At 36.8% G+C, this 13,748-nt stretch overlaps 1 protein-coding gene and 1 long non-coding RNA gene across 4 annotated transcripts in view; one reads left to right on the top strand and one right to left on the bottom strand.

Annotated features, from left to right (window-relative positions):
* Positions 1-13,748, top strand: part of GPSM2 (G protein signaling modulator 2) — a 49,517-nt gene that overhangs the window by 18,722 nt on the left and 17,047 nt on the right. For 2 of the 3 annotated variants that reach the window (XM_032249903.1, XM_032249902.1), the window contains 8 exons: positions 1,144-1,365; positions 1,759-1,894; positions 2,225-2,367; positions 2,903-3,026; positions 3,139-3,254; positions 7,083-7,238; positions 8,845-8,953; positions 9,827-9,956. In XM_032249903.1, coding sequence (XP_032105794.1) covers positions 1,145-1,365; positions 1,759-1,894; positions 2,225-2,367; positions 2,903-3,026; positions 3,139-3,254; positions 7,083-7,238; positions 8,845-8,953; positions 9,827-9,956 — 1,135 coding nt within the window. In that variant the 5' untranslated portion in view covers position 1,144. The remainder of the gene's footprint in view (positions 1-1,143; positions 1,366-1,758; positions 1,895-2,224; positions 2,368-2,902; positions 3,027-3,138; positions 3,255-7,082; positions 7,239-8,844; positions 8,954-9,826; positions 9,957-13,748) is intronic. The other variant, XM_032249904.1, reaches the window with a different exon arrangement.
* The window catches only part of LOC116531190, an 11,923-nt gene continuing 8,601 nt past the window's right edge, over positions 10,427-13,748 (bottom strand). Inside the window, exon 2 of the long non-coding RNA XR_004260309.1 lies at positions 10,427-11,331. This is a non-coding gene — a long non-coding RNA (uncharacterized LOC116531190). The remainder of the gene's footprint in view (positions 11,332-13,748) is intronic.

The raw sequence follows: 13,748 nt of genomic DNA, 5'->3' as shown, positions 1-13,748 counted from the left end.
TGGTGAATATGTAGTAACAAGAGGAATAAAGAGCACAGTAAATGTAATATGCTTGAATCATCCCAAAACCATCCCCTGCCACCCATCTATGGAAAAACTGTTTTCCACAAAACCGGCCCCTGGTGCCAAAAAGGTTGGAGACTGCTGTATTAGAAAATAAATACAAGTATCATATCAAATTCACAGTTTCATGAGTACTGATTTGGTTGAAGCTCAAATGTTTTTTTCAATGGTAAGTTAGTGTGCCAATTTAAAGGAAATTTGCCAAATTATAATTAAATGAATAGGTACTTCATACATATCACAGAAATCATGAAGATACTGAAGAAACACAGTGGCAACTTTAGTAAGGGGCACCCTCTAAAGTTTAGGATTTGAATCCGAAGTATCAGTATTTTTTTCTCTCAGATATGTTTATAGTGATTTAATCCTTCTGGCTTTTTCAATTCAGGGACAGACTTTGAAAATTAGTATTTCTGCAAATTTTTGAATCATTGCTTTCTAACTTTAAGTTTCTTGACACTTAGTTCTCTTGTGAAAATGTGCCTTACAGATCAAGAATACTTTGTTCCTGTATTTTTCTAGGATATAAGTGATCATGTGGTGGTAAGAAGAGGAAGGAGAGTGTGTGTTGTGTGTGTATAAGAGGGAGAGAGAGGGATGGATGGATGGTCAGAGGGGTTGATGGACAGGTGACTAGATTACTTGGATACCTGGGTAGAGAACAATATTAATAATTGTGGGGCCTCATTTTCCAAATACTCGTCTCCCCAGGCTCTCAGGAAGTCTAGAGGTCTGTTACTACTCAGAATTGTTTGGGAAATACTGCTTTAGATTCTTTCACTAGTAATGTGGATTGCTCTGGGCCAATTAAAATGAGCTCCACATAAAGATATTTAGCTATCCTGTGTAACAGACCTCTCTGAGCAGGCTCAGATAAATTTGAATAGGCAAATTACCTCTTGCTACAGATAACTGTTTTGCTGTTTTATCAGGAATGTATATAGACTTCAGTTGTAGAGGCAGCTGTCCTGAACAAGAGTAGCCACATAGTCTACATTTAAATTATATTACTGGAAGTTAAAAATACTGTGATGCAGCTGTAATGTTATGTTTAAATGTCTGTCCTGTATAATTTTGTAGAATGGAAGCGTCTTGCCTAGAGCTGGCCTTGGAAGGGGAACGTCTATGTAAATCAGGAGACTGCCGAGCTGGCGTGTCATTCTTTGAAGCTGCAGTTCAAGTTGGAACTGAAGACCTAAAAACACTTAGTGCTATTTACAGCCAGCTGGGCAATGCTTATTTCTATTTGCATGATTATGCCAAAGCATTAGAATATCACCATCATGATTTAACTCTTGCAAGGTAATTAACTTAAGCTTTTAAATATTCTTCCTTCTGAAATTAGCTATTATTTTAAAAAATATTTCTATCCAACTAACAAAAACTAACTTAATACATTTAATGAGTTCTACTTCAATAGCATCACTTTTTAAAACTAATCTTTAGGCTGAACACAGTTTAATTGAATGAATAGTAGTGAAAGGACCCTAGAGTTTAATTAAATGAATGAAAACTAATTACATTCAAATACAGAAATGTAAGTTTTAAATATTTATTTAAAGTAGGTTTCAGAGCCAATGGATTTTTCTTACCTTAAGCATGTCAGTTTGTCCTCTAGGAAAACTGTACTCTGGCTGCTTTATATTTTAACACCATTTGTATTTTAATACCATTTGTTTCTTTTTTTTTTTCCAGGACTATTGGAGACCAGTTGGGGGAAGCCAAAGCTAGTGGTAATCTGGGAAACACGTTAAAAGTTCTTGGGAATTTTGATGAAGCCATAGTTTGTTGTCAGCGACACCTAGATATTTCCAGAGAGCTTAATGACAAGGTAATACCACAGCATTAAATGGTAGACCCAATATTTTTATTCAAAGTGCTTTGCATTTTAATACTATTTAATTATTCTATAGTTTATTTAAAAATTAATGCCAAAAAAGAAAACATTTATAGACTATAGAAGTAAAAGAAAAAAAAATGGAGAAAAAGAAGGAAGTAGCAAGAGGGCTTTCTTTCATAAGTAATCATTTGATTGGTTCTGTATGGAGAGCCAATAAAAAAATTTATTTCCCTTGACCGTAATACTAAGGATATTACAAATATATATGATAAACCTGACCTCTGTTTTCAAAATGTAAACTTTGCTGATATCTTCATTTAGGTGGGAGAAGCAAGAGCACTTTACAATCTTGGAAATGTGTATCATGCCAAAGGGAAAAGCTTTGGTTGCCCTGGTCCCCAGGACGTAGGAGAATTTCCAGAAGAAGTGAGAAATGCTCTTCAGGCAGCCTTGGATTTTTATGAGTGAGTAGGGGCTGATATGTGCAGTCATGTAGGCCCATCTAAGTTATGGATCTGTTATATGTTCTTTATTCAGTAGTAAGTTTTAAGTTTGGCAAAAGTTTTAAAGTTATGAACTAGCAAAATCATCAATTCAGTTGCTTAACTGTTATAGTGTTATGTTATAATGTAATCTGCAGCTTTCATTTAAATTGCAGACCAGTGCCACTTAGTGGCAAAAACAAGAAATATCAATGCTTAGTCTGTTATTTAGAGTAATTTAGTCTTTTACCAACAGAATTTCATAGAACTTCTTAACTATAGGGGTTCCAAAATTAACTCTGTGCTTGACCCTGGGCAGAAACCTATCTGAATGGTTAAATAAAGGTCCCAGCTATTTCCTATAATTGTCCTTCATCACAGATGTCATCCTTAAAGTGTTGCACATTTTGGCTGTAAACTTATTTACATTTTTTCCTGATAAAATTAGATATGTAAATCAAATAAATAAAATTGTTTTGCAGACTTATTTTTTTCATCACTTTTTGCTGTCCGTTAGGGAAAACCTATCACTAGTGACTGCTTTGGGTGACCGAGCAGCACAAGGACGTGCCTTTGGAAATCTTGGAAACACACATTACCTCCTTGGCAACTTCAGGGATGCAGTTATAGCCCATGAGCAGGTACAGTGGAAGGTCTTGGAGCCAGATCATTTCTTCATCAAAGTTCTGAACACTGATTAGATCATTCTTCAGTTTTATTATAGCTACATCTAATTAAAATTTTCTTTTTCAGCGTCTGCTTATTGCAAAAGAATTTGGAGATAAAGCAGCTGAAAGAAGAGCATATAGCAACCTTGGAAATGCATATATATTTCTTGGTGAATTTGAAACTGCCTCTGAATACTACAAGTCAGTCTAATATTTCTGTAGATAAATGTAAAATGAATAGTTATTCAGTCCCATTAATTCATAGGCTTTGGGTTTAAAATCTGAGTGCAGCAGGACCTTTGGCATCTAAGCCTCAATCTCCTTACCTGTAACAGAAAATATCAGTACTTCATTTTGGGGAATGCTGTGAGGATTGAATGAAATAATATTTTAAGCACTTAGCACAGTACCTGGCACACAGTGCTCAATAAATATTACTGTACCTAAGATTTAATCGCTGTATGAACACTTTATATTATTGGTTTTTATCTTTAAAAGTAATTGTTTTTAAATGAAATTTTCAACCTTTAATGTCTGTTAAACTTGTTTGGCATATGTGGTATATATTGTGTGTATGCTTTATTTCACTCAATTATGGGTTAAAATAGAGGTCAAAAGAAAGCCTGGTAACAAAAATATTAATAATCTCTACCGTGATCACTGCATTTTTCTGCTACCTTCCCACCATCTTATTGAGCAGTTCTCCCTTTACCCTCTTTTTGCCCATATTTGGCTATCACTGTAAGCTGAGTCCCCATTCACTTACCTGAAGAGGTGGCAATTGCAGCTGCTTCTATGGCAGGATCTTTCTTATCAGTAGGTTTGAGACATAGATGATACAAAGTTTAGACAGCTTCAAGTTGCCTGATCTGTGCTTTCTAGATTGAGTTTTCCATAGTTAGTGGTGATCAAAGGCCCTTATAGATTTCAGGTAGAAGCCAGTTTGACTAAACAGAAGACACAGTGATTGATTTGTATTTTGTTAATCCAATGATTCTTTAATGAGTTCTGAATAATTTGTCATCTTTATAAAAAAGGTAAAATTGGGCCAGGCACAGTGGCTCACACCTGTAATCCCAGCACTTTGGGAGGCTGAGGTGGGCAGATCACCAGGTCAAGAGATGAAGACCATCCTGGCTAACACGGTGAAACTCCGTCTACTAAAAATACAAAAAATTAGCATGGCATGGCAGTGCGTGCCTGTAGTCACAACTGCTCAGGAGGCTGAGGCAGGAGTAACGCTTGAACCGGGGAGGCAGAGGTTGCAGTGAGCCAAGATCATGCCACTGCACTCCAGCCTGGGCAACAGAGCGAGACTCTGTCTCAAAAAAAAAAAAAAAAAAAACGTAAAATTGTTTTAGGCCGATCTAAAAAATTGAATAGCATTCCACCTTGCTTTAAACATTAACTAGTGGTTAATATTGGTTGGTTAGGTTAGTTAGCTATGAAATAGCTTCCCAAATAAAATATATCACTATGTGAAGGAATATATATTTTTATTTTAAATATAAAAGTTTTTATTTTAAAGCCAAGGTATATAGAGAAATCTTAATTATTAAATGGTGTATCTGTGTTAAATACTGAAAGGTTCTATCATATAGTGAATAGTGGCTATTTGACTAAAGAAGTACAAATAGAAAGTAATGAAATTGGGGCCGGGCACGGTGGCTCAAGCCTGTAATCCCAGCACTTTGGGAGGCCGAGGCGGGTGGATCACGAGGTCAAGAGATCGAGACCATCCTGGTCAACATGGTGAAACCCCGTCTCTACTAAAAATACAAAAAATTAGCAGGGCATGGTGGCACGTGCCTGTAATCCCAGCTACTGAGGAGGCTGAGGCAGGAGAATTGCCTGAACCCAGGAGGCGGAGGTTGCGGTGAGCCGAGATCGCGCCATTGCACTCCAGCCTGGGTAACAAGAGCGAAACTCCGTCTCAAAAAAAAAAAAAAAAAAAGAAAGTAATGAAATTTACTTTTTTTCTCTCAGTAAGCAGGCTAGAACTCAGAACTTTATATATATTCCAAATTGTTTGTTAGAAACATTTTTGGAACTCTTCTTTGGAATATTATTATTTTATTTTTGAGACGGACTTTCGCTCTTTTCACCCAGGCTGGAGTGCAATGGCACGATTTTGGTTTACTGCAACCTCTACCTCCTGGGTTCAAGCAATTCTCCTGCCTCAGCTTCCTGAGGAGCTGAGATTACAGGTGTCCACTACCACGCCCAGCTAATTTTCATATTTTTAGTAGAGATGGGGTTTCACCACATTGGCAAGACTAGTCTCAAACTCCCGGCCTCAAGTGATCGGCCCACCTCGGCTTCCCAAAGTGCTGGGATTACAGGAGTGAGCCACCACGCCCAGCCTGGAATTGTTTTCAGGGCCAAACAAAAATACTGACATAACGTTATAGATCCGTAGCCCTACGGATACAAAGCAGTAGTTTGATAAGCTTATGTTAGTAATTGAATTTGGTTCCAAAAAGATTTCTTTTTTTTTTTTTTTTTTTTTGAGACGGAGTTTCACTCATGTTACCCAGGCTGGAGTGCAATGGCGCGATCTCGGCTCACCGCAACCTCCGCCTCCTGGGTTCAGGCAATTCTCCTGCCTCAGCCTCCTGAGTAGCTGGGATTACAGGCACACGCCACCATGCCCAGCTAATTTTTTGCATTTTTGGTAGAGACGGGGCTTCACCATGTTGACCAGGATGGTCTCGATCTCTTGACCTCGTGATCCACCCGCCTCGGCCTCCCAAAGTGCTGGGATTACAGGCTTGAGCCACCGCGCCCTGCCGCAAAAAGATTTCTGATCATTTACAAATCAACTATACCATCAAAGAATAATGATATGCCAGAAAGCGTTATGCCACAGGATCTGAAGGCAATTCCAAAAGTCTTTCAAAAATATTTGAAAAGACAGGCAACATTTGAATAAGTAGGTAGCCTTCCAAGGTGACCGATTTGAAGGTATCATCATTAAATACGTAATTTTAGATTTGTTTGCTTAAAAAAAAAAAATCTACATTACCATAGAGTAATTTGTCATATAGTTATAAATGATATGAAGTAATTATACTATTTGACAGAAATGATGGGAAAGTCATTTAAATTATTGAATCCAAAAGCATCTGTAGGTTTAAGCACTGATAAAATAGCACATTAACATTTGTAGTATCTACTATGCACAAGAGCTGTTCTAAGCACTTTATATATATTCATTTAATCCTCACAAAAGTTCTTCGAGGTATTTCCCCCATTTTATATATGAGGAGACTGGTATACAGAGAGGTTGAGTGACTTTGCCCTTAGTTTAGTAATTTGGCAAAGTTGGGATTTAAACCCAGTGTAGCTCCAAGATCTCTGCTCTTAACTGCTATGCTAGCTTTTCACTGACAATAACACAGGTGGAATTTGGGTAAGGTTTAGATGCAGTATTCAGTATTTTTCATGAATTTGTGACTAATGCCCTACACATAAGAATTTTACCTAAATATTTTAAATTCTGACAATGCAAAGTTGACGGTGTGACTGAAAACAGATGTTATGTGGACAAAAGCCTCTTTTAGCTATTGTCAATACTAAAGGGAAAGTTTTTTTTAATGTTAAAGATATTATGTTAATCTGGCCGGGCGTAGTGGCTCATGCCTGTAATCCAAGCACTTTGGAGGCCAAGGTGGGCGGATCACCTGAGGTCAGGAGTTTAAGACCAGCCTGACCAACATGGTGAAACCCCATCTTAAAAAAAAAAAAAAAAGATATTATGTTAATCTCTAGAAATTCTTGTCATGTTTCAGTACTTCTTTGGTAAATTGTTAGGATTCTCAAATTTATTCTACAAGTCTTGAATCTGCTTTCTGTGTTTCAAAAACATCTTTTAATTTTGTCTAAAAGTAATGGAGAAAGTACGGGATATGAAAATTAGGCTCTCGGAGATTTAAAGGCAGCAGAGAGGAAAAATGAGAGTTTTATTTTTTGATTCTTATAGCCCACACTGAGAATGATCATTATGTAAGAATTAATTTCTTCTTGCAGGAAGACACTACTGTTGGCTCGACAGCTTAAAGACCGAGCTGTAGAAGCACAGTCTTGTTACAGTCTTGGAAATACATATACTTTACTTCAAGACTATGAAAAGGCCATTGATTATCATCTGAAGCACTTAGCAATTGCTCAGGAGCTGAATGATAGGTATGTTCTACATCTTTTTGCCATAACTAAGGTAAAATATAGATGCATTATTGAATCCCTATAATTTTTCCTTTGTTTCTTTTCCTTTATTTTCCTTAATATCCTTTTTAAGGAATTTTCTGTTTCAGTGATGTCTTCTATATATTGTTGTTTGAAGGGCTAGTCTGTGATGGAGGATTAGTCTGGTTCCATATGCCCTTGACCCAAGATCAGTGACTAGGTCCCAAACTCAATTACCACTTCAGAAGTCTTCCTGATGGGCCAGGCACTGTGGCTCACACCTGTAATCCCAGCACTTTGGGAGGCCAAGGCAGGCAGATCACGAGGTCAAGAGATCGAGACCATCCTGACCAACGTGGTGAAACCCCGACTCTACTAAAAATACAAAAATTAGGTGGGTGTGGTGGCACATGCCTGTAATCCCAGCTACTTGGGAAGCTGAGGCAGGAGAATCACTTGAACCCAGGAGGCAGAGTTTGCAGTGAGTCGAGATCATGGCCGTACTGCACTCCAGCCTGGTGACAGAGTGAGACTCCATCACCAAAAAAAAAAAGTCTTCCTGACTATGTAAGTGTGGGAATTGTGGTGAACTTAAGAGATAATGTCGGGTATGAAGGGGGCTACTGCTACCCAAGTATAACTAATTGTTGCCAGGCAGGAATAAGAATCCATTATGTCCAGATCTTCCTGTCTTTTTTTAAAGAGAAGCTGGAAGTACTGAGTTTTATATGAAATCTGATTTTTAAATGTTAGTAGCTAATTCAGTGGTTTTGTTTTACTGTATGGAGAAAAAAAAAACAGTATATTTTTGCCAGCATTTCGTCTGTAATGTTTGCTTTAGAAGATAGATTTTTTTTAACCTAAGTATGGGAGAGAACTTTTCCTTGCAGTTCAAAATGAAGTATGCTACCTCCAGAGGTAGTGAGACCCCCTGCTGCTCAAACACACTGGATGACTGCTTGGTAGGGCTGTTATAGAAAGAAAATGGGGTAGGCCGGGCGCGGTGGCTCACGCCTATAATCCCAGCACTTTGGGAGGCCGAGGCGGGTGGATCACGAGATCAAGAGATCGAGACCATCCTGGTCAACATGGTGAAACCCCGTCTCTACTAAAAATACAAAAATTAGCTGGGCATGGTGGCGTGCGCCTGTAGTCCCAGCTACGCGGGAGGCTGAGGCAGGAGAATTGCTTGGAACCCAGGAGGCAGAGGTTGCCGTGAGCCGAGATCACGCCATTGCACTCCAGCCTGGGTAAAAAGAGTGAAACTCCACCCAAAAAAAAAAAAAAAAAAGAAAGAAAGAAAATGGGGTAGTGGACCAGAATACCTATCCTTGAGATTTATTACTTTATCATGTATTTCATATTTTAAAAGAATGTTTTCTATGTTCTAATATTTGACTATGAGTTTAGTATTCTGTGGATATACATTTTTTTTTAATCTGGGTATCTTAATATATCTATAATATCATGATAGTATATTCTTTATATGAAAGACCAAATCAATCCAAAGGTTTCTTTATACCTTTAGTTCCTGCTAGATAGCTTTTATTCTCTACATAGGACCTCTTTTCAAATAACTGCATGTTTACTTTGAATAATGTTTTAGAATTGGCGAAGGAAGAGCATGTTGGAGCTTAGGAAATGCATACACAGCACTAGGAAATCATGACCAAGCAATGCATTTTGCTGAAAAGCACTTGGAAATTTCAAGAGAGGTATGAAACTAAAAAAAAATGCTGTCTGTGCTATTATAATTTACAAATTAGTGGTTGGGAAAGGGAACCCTATTATTTCTCCAGTTTGATCATATGGCTGAATAATAAATTTGATTATATATCATTCTCTTGGCATAGAACCCCACAAAGCATTCTGAGGTACAGATCACAGTTATGTTTGTGTTGGCTTTGCTGTAGGAAGACAGGAAGGTAAGGCTGGGCATGGGGAAATGGAAGGAGAGTACTAAAATATGCCTCTACCCCTATGTCTACATGGAGAAGTAGCATGGTATTGAAGGAAAAGCATGGTTCTTAGAATCAAGGACAGCTTCTTGTTGTAGTTCTGCCACTTGCTGGCTGTTTGAGCTTGGAAACCTTTTGTGAGCCTCAATTTCTCTCATATGCAAAAGGGGAATAATAATATCTAGGTTGCAAAGTGTTATAACAATTAGAGATAATATATATTAAAAGTGCCTAGCATAATGTCTGGTGCTGGCGTAATAAACATTAACTATTATACTATGGAAATAAACTAAGGAAATGTTATTCATATACCAAATTAATGTGGCCAGGATAATCTACGTTATTACTTAGTATGATGCCAGAGAACAAGAGCAATCTAATGTTTAGAGAAGTGAAGAATTAAGGGTACAATTAGCTGCCCTATTGTGATATTTTAGAAAATTCTTTTTTCTTTCTATATTCTTGAAAAAAAAACTATTAATGGAAAAAAATTTTTCATTCAGTCTCATAATTCTAATATACCATTTTCATTTCTCTATATTTTCTTCCAGCTGTAGTTTTACTACATTTACAAATAATCTTCACCATTCTTTAAGTACTACTCTAAAATATAAATGTTTGTGGTTGTAGGTTGGGGATAAAAGTGGTGAACTAACAGCACGACTGAATCTCTCAGATCTTCAAATGGTTCTTGGTCTGAGCTACAGCACAAATAACTCCATAATGTCTGAAAATAATGAAATTGATAGCAGTTTAAACGGTAAGTAATAGGACTTTTAAAACCCAATTTTTTATCCTCAATATTTAAAGTTATTTATCACAAGTTTGCCATATTCAGAGAGAATACATAACATAGGAAGATCAAACTTATACTTTTTTTTGTTGTACACAGCTCCATTAATTTGTAAACATAAATATGTAATTATATGTAATATATAATTTGTAAATGTAAAACAACATTTTATAGTTTTTATCATGAACTTAGGAATGGCGATGGTATCATTCTTTTCTTTTGTAAAAATACATTTAAATTCTCTATCAGCTCATTCAAAAATTTATAAATGTGGAGGTGCCAAAATTTTTAAATGTTGTTTATTCTTTTTATCTCATACACTTTTACATATGTGATTTCTGTTTAGCTCTTTTTCCCCCATTTCATTTCCAAGGTGAACTTTCTTAGGACTTTATTTTTTTAATTCAGAAAATCTAAGATATTCTATTTTTCTTTCTTTTTTTTTTTGTGGCAAAATCTGTTTTTAGGAAACTTTCCTTAGGTGCCAATTTGGTTTGACATTTCTATTGAGAGGAAACTTGCTATAAATGTCTCTTTTTGAGTGAAAAACGTCTACTTAATAAAGAAATAAAAGGAATAAGATTAGGTTCATATTTTTAAATTTCATTGGTATGCGATTCTGTATGAGATCATTTTCCTAAGCTTGAGAAATTCTCAGTCTAAAAAAAAAACTACTGACAAATATTTTGAAGCTGAAAGTCAGTGATAAATCTACGTTTTCTCTTTCCAATTTTTTTCTTTAAAGTTATGGAAAAAAAGGAAAAGAAATTAATGACTACTCATCTGATTTAGACTTTTAAAGAATATTTAGTGAAAAGTTCTGAAGTGTGAGCCATATAATAATTTGTGACTGCGTGCTTTGTGGTTAAATGATGGGCCAAAAAGTTTTTCTGTGTTGAACTTTCATGTAGGTTATTCCATAAGAGCTCTCATCTTTAAAAAGCAAAAACAGTCACTTGTCTTCATGGACCATTCTAACTATAGACCTGTTCCTTTGTTGCTTTCTGTAACAAAACCTGGAAAGATACCAATTGTTCATTGTTTTTACTTCCTTGCCTCCCATTCTCTCTTCAACCCACTCCTGTTGGGCTTTGCCTTCTCCGTGACTCTGAAACCACCTTTCAAGGTTACCACAAACCTCCATTTTACCAAATACCTCAATGTCAGCTCACTCGATTTTTTTCAGCAATGTTTCCTATAGCCAATCATTCCCTTCTGAGAATACTTTCTTCATTCGGCCTCCAGGATTTCTGTATTTTTCTGGTCAGCCACTCTTGTCTTTATTCTCTTCTCTCCTCTTCATCTTTCTGTCCTCTAAGTTTGTAGTGCCCAGGGTTCAGTTCTTTACAGAAATAACAAGTGAAAACGAAAATAACAAAAATGGTTAGGTAGCCTGAGGAAAAAAAAAAAAAAAAAAGCTAACATTTATTGAGTGCTTGTGATGTGCCAGGCACTTATTTAAGTGCTTTACATGTTTTAACTCATTTAATTGTAACAATTCTAGTAGTTAAGTTTCTGTTATCCTTAATTTATAGATGGAGAAATGGAGGCAAGAGAGGTTAGGTAAATTTCCCAGGGTTACCTGTGTAGTAAGTGGTAGAGATGGAAGTTAAATTTAGTCACTATGGCTCCAGAATCTGTCTTATGTGATAGTTATGTCTTAATGTGATGTTAACACACCTCAATAATTGATAGATAAAAATCAGCCAGAAGTCAGACATCAATAATAAAATAGAGATTTGACCAACACAATTAATAGGCTTCATCTAATGCAATATTTTGCACACTATGTCTCTCACGCTTTAATGAGTTATAAAATCAGCCCATGGATTGCAGCTAGCATTAAAAATACACATACAGGAACTGGGGCAGTGGCTCATGCCTATAATCCCAGAACTTGGGAGGACCACTTGAGCCCGGGAGTTTGAGACTGGCCTGGGCATATAGGAAGACCCCCATCTCTCCAAAACATTTTTTTAAATTAGCCATCCATGGTGGCATGAGCCTGTGGTCCCAGCTACTCAGGAAGCTGAGGTGGGAGCTTCAACCCAGGAAGTCGAAGCTACAGTAAGCCATGATTGTGTGCCATTGCACTCCAGCCTGGGCAACAGAGGAGAACCTACCTTCAAAAAAAAACCCAAAAATCTACACATATGTGTATATGTATATATAAAACTGTTGTGTGAAGATTTTGTTATGTTTGTCCTAGGTATATATGTGTATTTTTTAATATGGGGTCACAGCTTAAAAGTGAAAACCACCGATTTAATAGAAATAGCTAACCACTCAATTCATGTTATTTTTAAGCATTCATGAAACATTCACAAAAAACTGACAATAAACCAAATCTCAACAAATTTAAAAGTATTTGTATCACATCTACATCACACATGCCCTGAGCACAGTGCAATTAATTTAGAAATTAAGATAATATATACAACATTCATCTGAAAACCTAACACACTTCTCAGTAACTTATAGGTTGAAAAAGAAATCTTAAAATTAGAAAATAACTTAGGAGGCCAGGCTCGGTGGCTCATGCCTGTAATCCCAGCACTTTGGGAGGCTGGAGGTGGGCAGATCACCTGAGATCGGGAGTTCAAGACCAGCCTGACCAACATGGAGAAACCCCATCTCTACTAAAAATACAAAATTAGCTGGGCGTGGTGGTACATGCCTATAATTCCAGCTACTTGGGAGGCTGAGGCAGAAGAATTGCTTGAAAACCAGGAAGTGGAGGTTGCAGTGAGCCAAAGGTTGCTGTGAGCCTAGATCGAGCCATTGCACTCTAGCCTGGGCAACAAAAGCGAAAATCCATCTCGAAAAAAAGAAAAGAAAAAATAGGACTGAATTATAAAAATATTGTTTCAATTTTTTGGCACATGATTTACATTGGTAGTTAGAGCAAAGTGTGTGTTGTATTTAAAAAGGAAAAAGGCTGAAAGTGAGCTAAATATCTAGCTTAAAAAGTAAAGAAAAACTGAAAGAAGGCAAAAATTAATACAGAGCAGAATTTAATAAAATTAAAACAGATTCAGTGGAGATTTTTTTTCAAGTCAAAATTTGGTTACAAATTGTTTAATTTTAACTAATTACATCTACAGCAAGATTGCTCAAAAATAAAAAGGGCATAATAAATATGCAGAGATTAAAAAGAGATTCTGAATAACGTTATGACAAAATATTTGAAAATCTAGGAGAAATGGGCAATTTCTGGAAAAACAAGTTACCAAAACTGATCTAATGGTAGAATGTAATGTGAATGGCATGCTAATGGCTAAAATTATTTAAAAAATTAGATAAGTAACTTAAAATCTTCCCACTAGGAAAATACCTGGCCCAGATGGTTTTACAAGTGAGGTAAACCAGCCACTTAAGAAAACTAATTATAACACTTTAAACAGAAATTTTATAGGCAACTGAATACGTGGAAATACTTTGTCTTTCTGAGAATCATGTAACCCTGATATCCAAACTGGACAAGAACAATACAAGAAAAGTAGATCGGGGGCAGTGGCTCACAACTGTAATCCCAGCACTTTGGGAGGTGGAGGCCAGTGGATCACGAGATCAGGAGTTCAAGACCAGCCTGGCCAACATGGTGAAATCCCGTCTCTACTAAAAATACAAAAATTAGCCGGGTGTGGTGGCACGTACCTGTAGTCTCAGTTACTCAGGAGACTGAGGTAGGAGGATCGCGTAAACCCTGGAGCAGAGGTTGTAGTGAGCCGAGATCACACCACTGCACTGCAGCCTGGG

The sequence above is a fragment of the Sapajus apella genome, unplaced genomic scaffold, assembly GCF_009761245.1.
Source record: "Sapajus apella isolate SASKATOON/1434 unplaced genomic scaffold, GSC_monkey_1.0 scaffold69, whole genome shotgun sequence".
Lineage (NCBI taxonomy): Eukaryota > Metazoa > Chordata > Mammalia > Primates > Cebidae > Sapajus > Sapajus apella.
This window is presented reverse-complemented; position numbering and strand designations above follow the sequence as displayed.